The sequence below is a fragment of the Saccostrea echinata genome, unplaced genomic scaffold (assembly GCF_033153115.1).
Source record: "Saccostrea echinata isolate AGI-Se365-2 ecotype Australia unplaced genomic scaffold, CSIRO_AGI_Sech_v1 ptg000030l, whole genome shotgun sequence".
NCBI lineage: Eukaryota > Metazoa > Mollusca > Bivalvia > Ostreida > Ostreidae > Saccostrea > Saccostrea echinata.
The window spans coordinates 20,979,953-20,999,755 of NW_026889779.1; the positions used below are offsets into that span (position 1 = coordinate 20,979,953).

At 32.3% G+C, this 19,803-nt stretch overlaps 2 protein-coding genes across 3 annotated transcripts; both read left to right on the plus strand.

Moving 5' to 3' along the window:
• The first annotated feature begins 1,073 nt into the window (after nt 1-1,073).
• On the plus strand, nt 1,074-5,822 carry LOC133197515 (uncharacterized). The gene is made up of 6 exons (XM_061333591.1): nt 1,074-1,237; nt 2,307-2,429; nt 2,638-2,784; nt 3,182-3,334; nt 3,918-4,041; nt 4,152-5,822. The coding sequence occupies exons 1-6, from the start codon at nt 1,181-1,183 to the stop codon at nt 4,325-4,327; spliced, it is 780 nt and encodes a 259-aa protein (XP_061189575.1). The 5' UTR covers nt 1,074-1,180; the 3' UTR covers nt 4,328-5,822.
• A 916-nt stretch (nt 5,823-6,738) lies between these two features.
• LOC133197516 (coiled-coil domain-containing protein 63-like) lies at nt 6,739-12,568 on the plus strand. Of its 2 annotated transcripts, none has more exons than XM_061333592.1 (11): nt 6,739-6,843; nt 7,104-7,266; nt 7,523-7,653; nt 7,869-8,050; nt 8,428-8,609; nt 8,834-9,021; nt 9,282-9,496; nt 9,588-9,756; nt 9,851-10,014; nt 10,289-10,383; nt 12,111-12,568. In XM_061333592.1, the coding sequence occupies exons 2-11, from the start codon at nt 7,109-7,111 to the stop codon at nt 12,295-12,297; spliced, it is 1,671 nt and encodes a 556-aa protein (XP_061189576.1). In that variant the 5' UTR covers nt 6,739-6,843; nt 7,104-7,108; the 3' UTR covers nt 12,298-12,568. The 2 variants fall into 2 exon arrangements, with proteins under 2 accessions (XP_061189576.1, XP_061189577.1); XM_061333593.1 differs by lacking the exon at nt 10,289-10,383 and adding an exon at nt 10,555-10,640.
• The last annotated feature ends 7,235 nt before the right edge of the window (nt 12,569-19,803 follow it).

The following is a 19,803-nucleotide window of genomic DNA, read 5'->3' on the forward strand; positions in this document are numbered from 1 at the left end:
TTGTCTAACCGATCACATAGCACCATTTTTTTTTTTAGAAATTAGTTTTACCAGGTGAAAAGAATAAGATTTTGATGCTTCAAAAATTTAATTGGACAATTACTGAGAAAAATGAGATTTAAAATTTTTATTTTTCATACTTTGTATGTTTCAATTAATGGAACTGATCGTCATTTTGAAGAAGGGACACCTGTAACAATATATCGCCCCCTTTCCCCTCATACATAGAACAGCTACATGTATGATATTTTAGGGGGTGGCTCTGAGGGAAATCGCACTCTATAACAATTACGCAGAGTAGGATTTCCTCCCGGAAAATTGAATCTGGTGTGGGATTTCTGTAGGGAAAATCATACACTAGAGACATTTTCCTTGGGGGAAATCCTACTCTAGAGATTATTTTGCGGGGAGAACCCTACTCTAGAGCCAGTTTTCCGGTGGGAAAGATTTTCGAGGAGAAAGCCTACTCTACAAGACAGGTATAAATTTCGAAGCAGGTATTGTCGTTCACTTGACTATCATGCAGGCAAAAACGGGGATTACATGTAGTCCATTCATAGCGGTTTCTAGGGAATTATTCGCATCTACATGTTTAATATATAGAGAAAAATCAGTTGAGGTATAATAAGATAATCTAACTGTACATGTATATAGCATAGGAGTTTGTCTTCCGGATTGTTAAATGTAAAATAAATTGATAAAAAAGTACCACACCTATATACATAAACTCTACAAGTGCTGAAGTGGGTAGGGGCATTTTTTCCAAGATGACAGTTTTCGTCCCTTGTATAGAGTTTATGGTGTGGTACGTGTCTTTAAAACATGGTATTTCTTGTCTGAAAGTGTCTAATTCTTTATTGTAAAAACTTTTTTAAGTGTATTGAAACAAAATTCTTTTTTGACACTATATACACACCAATTGCCATTTATAATGAAATGGTACCCTTGTAATTAAAAGTAAGACTTTCAATTCCTCAAAATGTTGGAAGTGGAAAAATGACACGTGCGTTTGTTTTCATTTTACCCGCTGCCTTGTTTACCTCGAAATCGCCATCCAATCAAATTACTGCATGGTGTCACATGATAACGCCAGCATTTGCTGAGTCGACCTTTCCTCGTGGTCAGGAGGCGATTTTCACCTCATCTTTTTCAACTTTTTTGGCTAAAAGTAAACATCAAAATGGCGGAAGCAAAACCTCACCTCCATCGTGAAGGTACAATGGTGGTGACTGCAAAGGTAAATAAACAATCATGGTTACTTTAACCTAGATAATTGATAAGAAAAGAAGGGCAACTGCATGCATGCTCATTTTGTTGATATGGTAGTGTAATTTGTAATACGCAATAATTAAGATTTTCGTATCGGTGGCAGTAGATATGCCTTATAAGTTTATATTTGTAAACAATGTGGGAATGTACCAAGACGGAATTTTACCGATATTGTTCTTGCGATCGCAGTAAATTTTGCCATAAAGTATCGTATTTAATTTTATCCAAAATGGCCGACTCCGAATAGTCGAGAAAAACCGGCTTAATGTTTCAATCTATACCAAGGAACATAACTCACTAAAGAATGTTGAAACAACATTTGTATAAGCTCAGTATGTCACTTGTATTAGCAAAGCAAAGTTTGATTCCCTGACATAATGATTTTGGGAAAGTTTTGATTTAAAAAGAATATCAGGGTAAAGTTCTTAATTTTGACTTGGGGGCGGGGCATGGAAGGGTAGAAGGGGTAGAAACTATATGCATGTTGAAACTTGACTACTTTGTCAATATAATATGTATTGCCAATGTGTTGATATTATGATTAGAATGTGTTTTTAGAATTGAGAAGTCTTTCAGTTAAAACATTTGGTATTAAATTCTATGAACATGCACCTCAAGCTGAATTTAATACATTAAGCAGGGTGGTCCCTAAGACCCAGAGGCTGCGGAATTTCGCCTATAATGACATAATCCTCGGTTATCTTGATATATGTATATTCCCCTTCAACCCCCTGATGGGGGAGGAACCCCAATCCCCCTTCTACTTTTTTAATGTCCCCTGCTATTTCAATTTTCTAAGGACAACCCTGCATTAAGTGAATTTCGCCTACATCAAGCAGGACGATGAAGTGTGACATGTCTGGTTATTGTTTGCAGTATTAACAATAAGAGAGTTATCTAATGCATTGATTCAATGAATAGAAAAATTTAGGGTAAAGAGAATTTGTACATAAATATAGCATAAGGGTGTTTTGAAGGTACATCTGTCAAATCCAAAGCATATAATTTATAATGTGTATTATTTATATAAATTTCAGGAAGGTATTGATTACCTCGAGGCGGAGGGTAAAACCAAGCTCTTGGAGATGCAGGGTCTCAAGGATCCAGAACCCGTACAGAACTCACTTAAAAGAGATGGCACAATGGCAGTCACCGCAAAAGTAAAATATACTGTACAATTAGTCAGAAAAAATATACAAAAATATATAAATATATAAAATATATTGTACAATTATTCAGAAAAACACTGATTTATGACATATTTCTTTCTAAGTATATTTTAATATTTTGAAAGCTTTTTAATTATCTTTCATAAATGCCAACTTACTTGTGACTATAATAGCTGTATTTTATTTATCACTGTTTCAGGAGGCAGAGCACTTGCTAGGAAAAAACAAACCAGATGAGGATGCAAAGACAAGAGGGCAGCAACATAAGATTGAGGAGATAAAGGAGGAAAAGCCTGCTAAAAAAGGTCGTCTAGCTAAAGGTGTGACCATGATAGGAACAGCAAAGGTACATTGAGAATTTTTAATAACTGATGTCTAATGTAGACCTTTAAAAGTCTTGAATGTTTTTTTTTCCTGCAAAAGCAAAGACTTAGGTTGTTGTAGTAGTCAAATTACAACTTATTTTTGCATTTTTATTTTGTTTACATTTTTTTATAATAATCAGAAAATGAAAAATTGAAATTAAAAAAAAAAAAATCACTTTTTCAGTATATCAGCAGTAAATGACCCTCAAATACAATTACAAGGACTCAAAGACAATAAATTTTAAATACTTCTCTTAAGAACTTAAGTCCTTATAAGTAGTGAACAATGCCCCAGAATGAGATGATGGGTTCAATGTATAAAACCTAATTTTTTTATCCTTACTCATACTCTTAACAAGCATAAAAACCTCCTTATAGGAAGCAGCTCAGTTGCTCGGGGATGAAAAACCAGATGCAGATGCCATGACCAGAGGACAGCAAAAGAAAATTGATGAAATTACAAAAGAGGCCCCATCCACTCCCAAGAAAGCTAGAATGCAAAAACAGGGTACAATGGCAGCAACAGCCAAGGTTTGTTTACATTTATCAAATTTAAACTAAGCGCTGTGTAATGTTATTAATCTTTGTACTAAAACTGCCAATTCACTATAATATGTACTATGTGAATTGGTGAGATGGTTATAACAAATTACGCATATAGCAAAGTTAATTTACAGGTCCCAAGAAGGACTTTGCTATAACCAAGTTTTAATTACTGTAATTTTCAACTGGATTAAATATCCTGACATGGTACGAGAAAGTACTGAAAGCTAAAAAATATGTGGTTACTTTAAGAATGTCAAAATGTTTTAGTTGCGCATGCATAGGCATTTCAAGTACATATTCACTGCAATTCCTTTTGTTCCTAGAACTATGCACAACTTGAGCCTTCCACTGTGATCAATCTTCAGTGTAAATATTGTAGAAATTAGAACTGGAAATATTGGATGTTGTAATCTTGTGTGATATTCTAATCCTATATTATGATAATACATGTATTGCAATATTTAACATAAAATAATTATAGAAAATCCTTATTTAGGTAGTCAAAACTAAGTGAATTGCTAAAAATAAGAATTGGAAAAAGTAATATTCCTGGATTTTTATTTTTAAGGAAGCAAAAGAACATCTACTAGGGAAGGAAAAGTTAGGTGACACAAGAGCTGAGACAAAAGCTAAAAAATCCAAACCCAGTGCCCCAAAAAGGTCCAGTACAATCAACAAGGCTATCGAAGAAGGTATTTTAAAAAAGAAATGATAAACAATATTCTTATGATTTTTTCAGTAGAATAAATTTTAAAGAAAAGGATTATATATTACCGGTATATCATTTTATTTTATATTGTAGCTAAGTATGTTGTTCCTGATATAAATGTTAACGAGGGAAGGAAATTACGATCTGCTGACAAGAAACCTGCTATGAAACGTGCAGGAACAATGCAGACAACAGCAGCCGCAGGGAAAGAGTTCCTGAATAGGTCTAAGAAAGCCAAAAAAGCAGAAGATTCCAGCGAGGAAGATTAGACAATCCTGATGCTGCTTCCAACATAGGGCAGGTCGATTAGGAATGGAAGACCTCATGCTGGAGTATCTGTGTGTTGTTGACAGATGGTTAAATATTATGGCAGCATTTTTCCATGTCTGTAATGGATAGAAATACAAATCCTCCTTTTAATGCTTTTCATATTAATATAATATATCTTTTATTGTCCGAGGTAGAATAAGTTCTGATTATCAAATACTATTATGAATATTTTCAAGAGATCAAGTATGGTTTTTTTTTATGAGTCTGAAATAATATGTTTACTAAGAAACAGTAATTGCAAGTTTTAGTTAGAATTAAAAATAAGGTACCCCATTTGCATTTCATTATAACTGCCTGTGAGTATTGCATCATGTGTGCATGTTTGGATTTTCAAATTAGCTGACATGACTGAAAGACATTGAATTGTTAGAACTTTTGCTTCATTCACCATCTTTGTACAGGAGTTATTCATTCATTCACTACATTTGAGCCATTAGTATTGTTTTGTCATGGTGTAGAAAGAAAAATTTTATTTAATAAAAAATATTAAATTGACCATCAAAACTGTTTGTGATGATATTAGTTGCTTAATTCCAGTGTTAGGAAACTTCTGTGTGTATTGTTTTGTGATTTTGTGTTGTATTGATACAATCAGTGTACATGTAATTTGCTTTGATGTGTCCAAGGTGGACTTTTTTGTTTAGATATTTTTCTTTGTTTCTAGAAATTATATTTCATTTTTATATCAGAATGTCATTTATATATATCAGAGCATTTAGAAGCTATACAGTTATAATGTATCCAGTTATTGTTTGAAAATTACTGCCTGAAAATTCAAATACTGTCATGTAGTTGGGACCAAAAACAAAGACTGGATCCTAGAATACTCTTTTTAAACTGATGTTTAGTTGGTTATTTAAAATAAATTTATTTAAAGGTAAGCCCTAGCCCTTGTATACAAAAGTAACTTTAATTTATTTACAAATACATGTAATTAAGGATTTAAAAATAAACCTTAGCCTTATATACGAAAGTAACTTCACTGTTTTAAAAAAGTAACCCTGGCTGTGATTATTTTAATTATGTAGTGCCATGAGCATTATCTGTGTTAATATTTTAAAATTTTGAGTGTCCTTTTTTTATTTTATCTTTACATTTTAAGACAAACAAATCTGTATTTATCTCTATATACATAGATTGGAATGTTTTGGTGTATGATTCTTATCATCGGTGACAGTATCACTGTGTGGATTTTTTATGCAATCAAAATGAGCACACCTACTTTTGATGTGAAGTTCTGTGCCAGAGGCAGTTTTCCTTTCCTTTAGGTGCTTCTTGTTTTCTTTGTAGCATGTGTGTAGAACAATGTGTGATTTTATAAGTCACTGTATATGTGTCATTTTAATACTTGGTTTTGAATCTACTAGCTGTTTAGTAACAAATTCCTATATGTATGTATGAACACATTTTATTAAAAAGAAACCCTGATCAAAATTTATGTTGATTTTTTCCCCTCAGGATCAGAGAGAACACAACACCAAACTTGTGGAAAAAGAAATGAAAAGTTCATTACTTATTGTGTATCACATACTGATTTCTTAAAAATTCAGTGCTTTTGAGATTAAAATTTGTCCGTTTTTTTTTTTTTTTCAACACAAGTTTTGCACAAGGCTTCCCGATTTGAAAGTCAGTTTATGAAAGTTGATATATATAATATTTTAGCTTGGTAGTTGAGATGTTCCAATTATTGTTGGAATTAAGCTGAAATTGAGGTCAAGCATAAATACAAATATTTAATATTGGCACAAACACAATTACAATATACCGCGTAATTGACAAAGGCCCCTTGAACATCGTTAGATAATGTTTACATAATTTACAAATAAATAGACAGATATTGTGAAGACAGACAGTGCTAATCAGTTATTGAAATAGTATAAGAAGTTTGTAAGTTTAAAAAAAATCTTGGCTAGAAAATTTCACTCTTAAGTCAAATATTTTTACAAAAGATCTAATTCAACTTAACTTGATTATGAAATGTCACCGGTGTCAAAGCAACTACCAGTGAACTAAAGATGTTAGTTCCCAGTAGCAGATCTAGGGGAGGAGGAACATAAATTACCCCCATTTTTATTTGGCCTAAAATTATGTTTAAAAAAAGCATTTTTGTACAAAAAATTAAATTGTTTTGAATTTATCTACTTGCATTAAACATTACAACCCATGATTTTTTTTGTAGCCCCCCCTTTTTATTTTTTCAATTAGAATTCTTGGATCTGCCCCGTTTCCACTGTGAATGGAGGTCTTTTCTTACCTAATTTTTTAATTGACCATCACCACACCCATCATGTCGAGTGCTGAAAAGTGTATTTTATAACGAAATGTTCATGGTACGAGGTTTTTAAGTTGATATTCTAGTACGACTTGTCTTTTCCTTAACATCCGGTTTGATCTCCTTAGCAACAGGTACTCATCTGTCGGCCATAACAGCAAGTGCTCGTTGATAAACAAAAAGGTAAACAGACTTCTTTCGATGTTTCAATTTGTTTGACATCCAGGTAGCATCGGTATTGAACATACTGTAATTTTTTACTGTATTCTTTGTCGTTAGACTAATATAAGCTGCAATGTCACAGATTTGATTTTGCTTTGGTTTTTTTTTTCGAAACTGCACTTATAAAAGGGTTTTGGATATTATATTGAATTATTGATACAGAACATACTTTAATTATAACTGTTTTATTATTATTTTTGGTTTCAATAAATTTATTTTAGACAAGATGCCGCGCCCACGCTCTGCTCGCTCGGACAACAGTGATGCTGACATGGAGGGGCTCCAGGAGCAGGAGCTTATCAAACTTCAAAGGCAGTACCGCCTAATGGAGGGGGATCGTGCTGCCTACACCGAGGAGTCACAGAACATCATCAGAAAACAAAAGTAGGAAAAATGATAATGCAACATTTACTTTGTATATTTACACCATACATTTGAATTTCATTGAGCATACCTAGCTAATGTTAGACTTCAGCTGCATGTCTCATGATTTTTACTTATTTAACATTTATGGTCATAATTGAGGTCATTATAGATTATTAATAAATTTTATTAGGTGAATATATGACAGTTGTTGTTGTGGACAAGCATCTGTAGAAATTAGTTGTTCAAAAATAAACTGCTGTGTTTAAAATTCTAGGGCTGAGGTAGCCCAACTGGAAGCAGAGAAGCAGGAGCTTCTTAAGGAGTTAAGATTGGCAGAGAGTAGATATAACCAGAACTTGGATGAAACAAACACAGACACCCTGGTGGTTCTAGCAGAGGCTAAAGGTAAAAAAGTTGTAGATATTTCTATATCTAAATCTATAGATTTTCTTGGTTAAGTCCAATCAAGAATCCCAAAGAATGATTATAAGAAAATTCTTTTTGGAATTTTTCTAAATAATTTGGATTTTATTTTTATATGTTGAATTTTTCAAAATTCATTGTAGATAATTCTTGTAATTAGCAATTGATGATAACCATTCTATGTTTTTATCTTACAGAGGATTACGACACAGAAATAGATGAAGAGAGACAAATGCATGCTGAACTAGATGCTAGAATCCGTGAGTGGGAGAAGAAGATTCGCAATCAGCATAAGAACATGGGAGGTGTTCACATGAGTTCCCAGCACACAGTTCAGACACAGAAAACAATTAGAACATTGGAAAATAGACTTGATAAAGTAAGTTCTTGCTCATACACAGGATAAGTACAGATGAATTTCGGTATCTTGAACACGGATATCTTGAATATCATGAATATGTTGAAGTGATTTTGAAGTCCCAACCCCTTATTCCTTAAGTATTTTACCCTGGCTATCTCGAATCCTTGGATATTTCAAAGTTTTTTGTCAGTTCCATTGAGTTTGAGATAATGATGTTAAACTGTAGTTAGTATCCCCCCTCTTAACATACCCCCCTCCCCTAAAAAAAATCTTGCAGTTAATTTTCAGTTAATTTGTGTTCCTCTGAATTTAGATTTTACTTTTGTTCTGATATAAAATGCTACATCAACAGAATTTGAAGTTACAATACAATAAATTCATTATATTACTTCCAGGCCAAAAAGCATTTCAACTCAATTCTTACACAAAATTCTGTGTATAGAGAGGAAATAGAAAGCTTGAGAGTTGAAAGGAATAGATTTGACAATCTGTACAAAAAATTAGACAAGGAATTGTCAAGTCTGAGAAGAGAGAAAGGTGAACTGATTGAAAAATCCACACAGGCCTATGATGCTAGGTGAGACGTCATATCCTTGAAACATAAATATTTGTGTTGCCATTTTAATTCAAATTATTCCAATTCTTTGAACTGAAAAAAATGAGATAGAGATTTTGTTAGAGATGATTCTAAAAGGAAAGAAGGAAGAGTATTAATATCAGATCAAAATAAAGATTCTTTATTTATTTAACTTATGAAAGATACAATTTACAATTATGTTTTTGGTTTTTATTTTTCACTAGGGATGAAGCCCAAGCTAAGATGATCCTGTTGAAGGAGAGAGCAGACAAGGACCAGCAGCAGCACAATGCTGAAATGAAGGAGCTCCTGAGGATCATTGACCATGAAAGAAACCTGAGGGAGTTCATGGGAATCAAAGGCCAAGAAAGAGTGGATGACCCACAGCTGGTGGCCTGGAGACAGAAAAAAGGTAAGCTTGCTATTTATAGTACAATATATATTGATCTTATAGTACAGTATATATTGGTCAGGATACTTAGATCTATTTTTAACTATGGGAAGCCTATTTTAGTTTTGCCTTGATTTATACTATCTCTAATAATTGATGTATGAAATGGAAGAAGATTTTTTTCCCATTACAAAGTGTATTAGTGTTCTGATGTGATTTATTGTGAATTTAAGATGTTGCAAAGAGTATGATAATGTTTATTCTCAAAATTTGATAAATAGAGGCCCAGGAGGCTGAGCGTAAGAAGGAAAGTCAGGAAGACTCTGTAGAGACTTATGAGGCAGCCTTTGAGAGGATCAAGGAAATGACTGGAGAGGAGGATCTAGACTTACTTGTACAGAGGTTCATTGAAACAGAGGACAAGAACTTTGCCTTGTTCAACTTTGTTAATGAACAGAATAATGAAATTGAAACCTTGCACGAACAAATCGAAGAGGTGAGATGTGTATAATTTAGCTGAATTTTTTAGTACATTCTGTTTTCATTTCATGGTTTTGATTACCATATTTTGTTTCATTGTCTTTCAGAAAAATAATGAAATTGAGAAATTCAAATTACAAGGCATTGAATTAGAGGAACAAAGAAAAAAGATTCTCAAAGAACTGGAAGAACAACAGTTATCTTGTTCCCGTGATGCTGACGAATTCTCCAAAAAGAACAAAGAAATCTCCAAAATTCTCGATCAGCTTAGAGCAGGTACTGGAAATAGTTATTCTCTTTGAAGTTAATACTGCAAATGACTCAAAGGGAATTAAATTTGATTTTTAAAACATTTTTTATTCACATTTAGGTATTGATTCCTTGTTCAATAAGATAAACTGTGATAGATCTGCCATTGACGACATGTTGGGGGCTCAGTCAGGCGTGACAGATAGCAACATGATTCAGTATCTTGGAATCATTGAACAACGCACTAATGAACTGTTGGCAGTACAGGCATATGTTAGTTCTAAGGTAAATCAATAGATTCTTTATTATAAATTTTTACATTACTGTATATAATGATTTAGTGGTTATTTTTTTTCTTTGTCAGATAAAATAATGAACAGTGTTGGAAAATTTCAACATCATGAATTGTGATATGCATAAATTATTTTAAGAATTCATTATTATTATATAAAATTTTGAATATTAGAAAATAGTTTTAAAAATTTGATTTTAGGATATTGAAAATTAAAAAAAAAACCCTGTTAACTTGATAATTAATTGACATCTTGCCAAACTATAGGACCAAGATAGATATGATGCTAAGCAACCAGTATTGCTGGGTGCTGGACCAGCAGCAGCCCAACCTCAGTACCCTGTCATTCCTCCCTCCATAGGGTATGTATTCCCTGTCATATCAGCATGCTGTATAACCTCATTTCATTTTCAGCCACATCCTGACACCAGCATGGGACCCACACTGATTCACCTCACAGCAACCTCCATTCAGGAGCATTTCACTGTTCTGTAATACTTGTAATCATTGTGTGACTTGTTTGACATTTTCAGGATGATTATGAAAAGCCTCCCAGTTTGTTAGGGGGAGGCCCTCCACCACCTACACAACTTTGGCCCATTAAACCTCCCGGCGTTGGGTATTTATGATTACAATTTAGACAAGCTATATATATGGTGTGGTTATGCCATTCAATATTTTTATGATAAGTCAAATGAAATATTTTTTTATCATATGTCTTAATTCTATGAGATATTTCTGAAATTTGACTTATTATAAACTGTATACATTATAATTTGGTGGATGGTCCTATCTATATAAATCTGAACAACTGCTTTTTTAATGTTCGTTTTGTAGACCTTTAGCCTGGCTTTGAGTTATATATACCTCAACAATTTTTCACATGTCTTTCTCACTTCTGTAACCTTTCACTTCATTTACACCTTGAATGCACAATATTCAGGGACCGTAACTAGGGTTTCATTTCAATTTTAAAAATTGGCCATTCTGGGGTCAACAGGTAAACAATTATTCTTTATTATATTATTTATTCTTAAAATGATAAATTTGCAGTATTTCTACTGATATCCTTATTTGTTATCTTAACACTAGTTACGGTTCTGAAGTCTCCAATTCAGAAAAAAAATATTTGGTGCTGATCATTCTGTGTAGTTACGAAAAAGTTAATATCTAACTCCATGTATACTTGGACACATCTTTAATTTGGATTTCCTGGCAATATAATTTCTATTATTTCACTTATCATTATAAAAGTAATGTGTGTTGTAGAATCTTATATGTAATTTGGGGGGAATTCGGGATAGTTACTAATACATAATACATATATTATCTTGGACAAAAAGTTGAGCATCGTATCCATTTAAAATAGTATTTATTTATATATTCAACATTTGGTATGGACCAAATCCTTGTGTTTCACTACTTAATATGACAGAATGTTTATTTGTGTTTATGTGAATAATTTTTAAAAAGAAATGTCATTATCAAGGTTGGAAAAAAAAATTGGAGCAAAATTCAATTTTTCAGACTTCATCTTAAGGCTTTGTAAACCATTAAGAATATATGAATGAATAGGCAAAATGAATCTCTCAAATAGAGATGTAATACATGGAAATAGATTACAAAAATTAAAATTAATGACCCTGAACTTTCTTGTTGAGAATATTTGTTTCAATTATCTTCATAAGAGCTTTACCAATTTCCTTTTTTCCCGAATTTTGGTATGTGAATATTTATTTTCATCTGTAGTATGTTGATTTATTTTTGGTAGATAGCTGCATGATAATATATTATTTTGTCTGCATGCTAGATATCTCCAAATTAGAGATGCACTTATTTCTAGTGTATTTATCTCCAAACGTGTTTACTTGACACAAAATAAAATATAAGAATTATAAATTAATGATAACTTTTAGAAAAATATAGTAGTTTAATATATATAATAATCTTATTAGATATAATCATGATGATTTAACAAAAATGTAGTGCTAAAAATGAAATGTTATACACTTTAAACGCATATTGAAACACACCTATGATACTGTAGTAGAGCGGGCATATAACAGCTATATTTTTTTTATTTCTATAGAGATGAGTATGACAGTGAAGGCAGCGAGGCCAGTGATGACGAGGCAAGGCCGCTGACCAGGAACGAATTACAAAATAAAGTGATTAAGACGGTCCGGAAACGGGAGTCTGCCGCCAAGAAAGACGGAAACAAGTACGACCTGTCAAACGCACGCGAGATGCAGAAGAACAAAAAAGACAAAAAGTGATCCAGAGTGACACATTTTAAGTGACTTTTCGGAGGGGACTTCATGAATAAGAGGAAAAGAAATTACAGGAGGAAAATGTTATGTTTTGTGACCAGGACATCCAAAAAGCCAGCTACAATCTTTATTTATTGTAGAACTTGGCTCTTGTTGTTAATTAGTTTATAAATTCTTGTTTTTGTGATTACAAATGTACCTTTAAATCATGTCTATTTCAGTTCAGATTTATAAAATTGGAAATTTATAAAAATGTGCTAATAAATCGTTGATTAACTGATGATGTTTTCAATTTGAAATTAGTTACATGTAAGCCATACCGGTATACAAAAATAGAAAAAAATAGTTTAATAATAGTATTTAAACTGCTTTGCATTCATCCTGCAGTTTTACAAATGTAATTATTTTCTTAGGTGACCTCTGCGGGGTTAGTGTCACAAAGTGCATTTATTAATTATTAGTAATTTCTCAATCTGAGTTAATGTGCGAGATTCTCTTTGTAGAATGATACAAGTGACCGCAAAAGTAATGTATAAAATACTAGATATGTATATTTTTTTTAAAGACATGGTTGGACATGTCGCACCGTATAAATGGGCCCTGCTACGAACCAAGCGATGCTCTACTTAACACCCAAAACACGAGTAAGTTTCTATTGGGGACATGCTTTGTCCATTTGTTGGCACTGTCCGGTCATTGGCGCAAAAGAAACCTCACCAAGACTGACGAAGACTGTCAGTTGTGTTTTGAATGCCCAGGGGAAAACATGAAGCAGATCTGGTTCCTGATTTTGGTTCTGTCTGCTATGGGTTTAATAGAAGCACAGCGTTCCTTGGTGTCGTTAAGTGACGTTATTACGCTCATGTCGTTTATAGATCCAAACTGGGGTAAGCTTTTTTATCTTTTAAACTGAATTATTTTTTTTGTATTAGGTCTTTCATTATTCTAGAGTTAAAAGAAGCAGAGACGTATAAATGGCAGGTCGCCTGTTTGAAAAGAGTTTCTTTTATCTTTTAATGTAATTGTGAAACAGAAAATTTGTCTCTTTGACAAGGTAGCAAAATGTGAAATCAGTAAACGGGCTTGACTTGTGTCCGTTTGAATGATTGAAAGTGTATATTATAAAGGGCTTTCAGTAAGTTTCCTTTGGGAAATAGATGTTTCAGTGCTGTATCTCCATATTTCATGCAGCATGTTCGGTACTTGCGGTATTACTATGACGCAAGTGGAGAGCTAATATTGGACATATTACAAGACAGGCTTTTATCAGAGGGATGACCAGCCTTCAAGATCTACTGTAATTCTTGTAAACATTTTAATTGTAGCCAAAAAGTCATTAGGCACTAATGACTATCCATGCACGGTGTGTCTACGTGAGGATAATTTTGATTGCGCACAGATTTATTGTATATAATTTAGTAAGTGACGTAGGATAGTTTATACTAATGAATACTCTTAGTTTTCTCACTTTCTATATACATGTATATATGTACACTCTCTGATAGAACTTCTCTAATATAGTTCTGTAAAGGCTTTTGGGTTTTATACACGATTATTTATTCTCTAGATCATAATGTAACGATAATTAAAGTACAATTCATCCTAAATTTATATTTACTTTTTCAGTGGTATCAAGATTTTTCATATAAATTTGTAACCATTCTAAATACATTAAGTAGTTAATACGTAACCCAGTACGTCTTCAGTAAATCTTAGTTTCACATTGGTATGTGAAATTTACGCCACCCATTCTGAATTGTTATAGAAAATATTTCTGTCATATAAATAAGGGTCGATAAGATATTTTGTAATGCTGACGATTCTCATTTCAGAATTAAAACTTTAAAACTTGATAAATCACAGCAAACAATGATTTGCCTTAGAGTTTGCCCTTTCAGATACCTTAAATTTGAATGAATTTTGATTTTTATATACATCTTCAATAATATATTGTATTCACTGTTTGTATAATAAGGAGAGGATTTATTAAGTTGAAAGAACTTGTATCCAATCCTTTTGTATGTATTATTACAATAAAATACGTTCAAATCAAATCAAATCAATAACAAAATTGTTATAATGTAATTACATAAAAAAAATCCCGTAAAAGTGAACGAAAGGTCGATCTCCTCAATAACACGACTACTCCTCGATCATAATCATATGCATGTATTTTCACTAATGATATTTTGTATGTCATGAAAATAGTAAACGTCACATATTAATTGTCTTGAAAATATATTTTATTGAAGGCCAACGAGTGGTAATGACCAATTGATTATAATAAGTAGTGGGCAGTGGCTTTTTGGACATAATGCGGTACACCTTAATGGGCCGTTAACCCAAGAATTATCACCGTGTTTAATGGACTTATTTACAACCCGCGGAAGGGTGGTGTTAGTACATGTGTTTTCTTGTTATCGCAGGAGAATGTAGTCACGGTCTTTCCCAAGTCGATAATGGGAAATTTGTTTTGAACTTGAACAACAGAATAAATATTGTGTTATTTAATTCATAATTTGACAACCATCGAAGAGGCTTAAGTTATTTTCATATACTTTGTATAGAGTGACCAAGATAGGTATGGCCGTGACGAAATTTGGTATGTCGTGCGAAAATCATACTGCCTCGTCTTCTAAATTGAAAAATAAAATAAGTAAATATAAAACGTGAATCTTTTTTGAACCACTTTTACAAGCTGTGTTAAAAAAGATGCTGACACCAGGTCCGTAGCAACGGTTTCGAGTGGGAAGGGGGGGGGGGGGGCTTGTCAAAAATCTGCCAGGCGAATAATATCTGTTAGTGTGTGTTTAAACCATGCCTATATACAGTGTATCTCATAACTGAACAATCGAGTGGCCATTAGCTCGACTTTTTGGAAACTCTGCCTTATAGAAATATCTTGGGATGTACTAATATAATTTTGTATCAATGTTACGATTGTTGCAGTCCTTTGATGTTTTTCTTACGGCCATGCATTTTCAAAACGTCATTCGACAATCTATTCTTTATTTGAACAGAGTCGCGCAAGTCCCTCTCAAAAATATCGATTGGCCTTTTCCCTCAAGTCTATTAGATATGAATGTACACATTGGATGATTTCTAGAAAAAGTTTTTTTTTCTTTTGTCAAGGTTTACATGTACATCCGCAGATAGCAATTTAATATGAAGGTAGGAATGGGGGGGGGGGGGCTTAACCATACATTTTCAGTTGGGGGGTGGGGGGTGGGGGGGGGGGGTTACCAAGCAAAAATTCCTTCACAAGCCAAAAAAAGTCATCATGCAGCAGACGTTTTTATTGACGAGGCATACATGTACGCATAAGGAGCTATGTTTTTATAGTATACTATATCGGCAAAATTATTGGAGGAGGAGGGGTGGCACCCCCCCCCCGGTCCTATATACCACTATGTAAATCAAGAATAAATTAATATGCAGCTAGTATTAGATATACGTCTCTCTCACTTTATCTCTCTTTGCATGAAGATATAGCATACCCAGTTTCATTAACATTACTAATATATTTTTAAATAGACATTTTTTGTAGATATGATAAGAGAAATTTGACTAAAAGTAAGTGAAACATACATGTACAAACAAAATTATCAAACAAAAACAGAGTTGTTAGAAAAATATACTGTCAGGTATGATTTATTTATTTATTAATTTTTATTTATTTATTTATATTTTCAGCCAAACGAGCGTTTAAATCCAACGACATCCCCTGTGAACTCTGTTACCATGAAGACAATATGGATTGTATGAAAGTGTATTGTAGAGATTTATAAAAACAAAAAACAAAAAAACAAAACAAACAAACAAACATAAAACAAACATGGATTCAAACCTGTTTTTAGCCCAGATGATGGATAAGAAATCCTCTTCTCCTGACATAAACTAAACATTCTGACAGGAATAAAATACATGTTTATTGTTGGTTGTGGTTTTATAGGTGACATCTTTCTACTTTGACTTTGATAAAAAGAAAAATGGCCTTACTTTTTAAAAAAAAAAATATATGCATTAACTTATTTTGTTGTAATAAATTATATAATAAATCTTAAAATGTAACATTGTAAAATAAATACTATAATTGTATGGATTAATGACAATTATATAATTTAAGAGATGAATTTAATTTTCGAGAATTCATTAGGACATATGAACTACAACGCTTCACGCCTGCATATTTCATGAAGCGCGTTAGTTAGCGCTTCATGATAAATATGCCGGCGTGAAGCGTTGTAGTGCATGTACCTCATGAATTCGCAAAAATTAAATTCATATCTTATATTTACATTATTTTTCTGATGACTTGCCACATATTTTTGTCAATCAACGATCATTTTTGAAAAAAAAGTTTGCACTATATTTGACTTCAATCACATCATGTATGTGCAATGGAAATATTCTTACTCATCCCACACTCTACACTCGTTGTGTTATATTTACTTTTTATTGTCTGATCAACACATAATCTGTTATGATTTCTTATTTTCATTTATAGGTTGCATTGTATCTGGGTATTTTCAGATAATTTATTTAAAGCGTCTTTTCTGTATGATGGAATTTATTGCTAAAAGATATATCGACTTAAAAAATATTGATCTGAAAAATATTTATTTATAATTAAGCATGAGAAATAAAGATATCTATGCTACTATTTCTATGGGAAAAGATTGAAAATATTGTTCTCCAACTAATTTCGCGGGCGCGGGAATTCTCATGAAACGCATCAAATCACTCAGATTTATTGAAGTGATCTGCGCATGTACAATGTGCCATGTGTAAAGTGTCAAATATTTGCCAGTATTCTTGTTTATTTTATATATTCGCGGATCTCTAATGAACTCAAGTAGCACAAAGATACTCTTGCCTCACTCCTCTTCAAAAGTGGTGATGGGGACAGTAAAACCCTATGACAATGTACGGAAGCGTAAAGGGCTCTACACTTGTGTTATAACTTGTATATTGTCTTATATTTTATTGTCTTGTTAACATATAAAGTGTAATAACTCCTTATTTATACATATATTTTGAATTGTATTTAGATGTGTTTACATAATTTAAGGCACCTTCTTTTATTTGATTGATTTTATTGCTATAAGTTTTATCGACTTAAAAAATATTGATTTTAAGATATTGATCAAAGCAAGATACTTAATCCTATTAATAAAGTAATGTCGATATGTAAAAATAAATATGTAGTTATATCGATAGAAATATATGAATATTTCCGAGAAAAAGTGAGAAAATATTGTTATTGAATTAACTTCGTGGGGGGGGGGGGGAATTCTAATGAATCTTCATTAGTACTTCACTCGGGATTCAGTGAAAGCCCCGGTACCATGTATTTGCTATCGTATTCGATTATAGGCTGATACAGATTCAAAAATATTTTAAAAAAAAGGAGATGGAAAGAAATAAACAGTTAGATCATAGGCATAGTCAGAGGGTGCTATTTATTGTACTATAAGCACTTTTGAAGAGGGGGAGAAGCAAGAGTATCTTTGTGCCCCTCCTCAAGCTTTTTTTTTTTTAACCCTGAGTAGAGATCCGCGAATATATCCCATTAGTAAAGAGATTACTCGCAGTTGGATAATTAAATCGCTGTTTTTTTCTTGTGATATATTTTATTTGGCTGACCCCACCCTTTCCCTCTTTTAATTGGCTGCAATGAAGCACAGATTATTTTACAATATTTTAAGTAATTAGAAGTTTCATGTAGATCTGATGTGCTGATAGTTAATTTTTATTTTATATATATATATATATATATATATATATATATATATATATATATATATATATATATATATATATATATATATATATATATATTCTATCCTGATTCACTGCTTAATTTTTTGAGTTCGGGGGGGGGGGGAGGGGGGGGGGGCGCAAGACTTTGGAGATTCACGTCTATGTGGCACATCCTATGTTTACCACAGAATGATAAAACATTAAGTATTTACAGAGTACATAGCCAGTGTCACTTTTATAATATTTTACATTCTACTTCCGCTTCATCCACAAATAGGACAAGTACTAAATGTACTTATGTATGGAACATAGAAACGATGGGAAAGGGGTAGCTGTCCTTAATTTTTTTAGTCACAGCATATTTTTTATGCATACTTTGCTAGCATTTAATTTTTATTTCAAAGAAAGCTGGACGATTTTTATTTATTAATAAGAAAAAATACTAAATTATTACTAGACATGCATATACTGGTAGATTTCATTTCTCATTAATTAGAATGATTTGATTATAATTGATATTTACTTCAATGGGGAAAGTCTAACTGATCACCTACCTCTCACCCCCTTCTTCTTTAATTTGTTTTTCTCTATAACCATACAACAAATATTTAACACTTTACACATGACACCGTGACATTGTGCATGTGCCGTCAATAAATCTGAGAGATGTGACGTTTCATTAAAATTCCCGCTCCCGCGAAGTTAGTTGGAGAACAATATTTTCAAACTTTCCCCCTAGAAATACTAGCATATTTATATCAATTTAACTCTTATGCATATATTTTTATTGTGTGTGTAGCTAACTACATCGATATCTTTAATTTCCATGCCTAAATCAATATTTTTCATATCGTTATTTTTTTTAAGATGATATAACTTTTAGCAATAAAATCCATCACACAGAAAAGACGCTTTAAATTATGTGAAAATACCCAGATAAAAAACAACATATGAATGAAAATAAGAAGTCATAACAGATTATATATTGATAAGACAATAAAAAGTAAGACAATGTACACAAATATAACACAACAAGTGTAGAGACCTTTACGCTTCCGTAACCATGCCTATGATCTAACTGCTTATGTCTCTCCATCCCCTTTTCTCAAAAATTTTTGAATCTGTATCAGCCAGACTGCCTATAATCGTATACGACAGCAATACATGGTACAGGAGCTTTCACTGAATCTCGAGTGAAGTGGAGTAACCTTTCTTTAGAACTCCTGCTCCCGCGAAGTTATTTAAGTCAATGTCTCCCCCTTTTTCCTCCGGAAATATTAATATATTTATATTGATATAACTATTGTTACATATCGATTTTACTATATTGATATGATTAAATCTCTTGCGTTGATCAATATTTTCAAATCAATATTTTTTTAAGTCAATATAACTTATAGCAATAAAATCAATCACATAAAGGGAGGTGCCTTAAATCATGTTCAAACATCAAACACTTAGATAAAATTCAAAATATGAGTATAAATAATGAGTTATAAAACTTTGTATGTCGATAACACGTGTAAACACCTATACAATTTGCGTAAATAAATTTACGGACGCGTAAAGGTCTCTACAGTTGTTGTGTTACAATTTTGTACATTAATTGTCTTACTTTTTATTGTCTTATCAACACATAATCTGTTATGTTTTCTTATTTTCATTTATATGTTGTATTGTATCTGGGTATTTTCAGATAATTTAAAGCGCCTTTTCTGTATGATAAATTTTATTGCTAAAAGTTTGTTA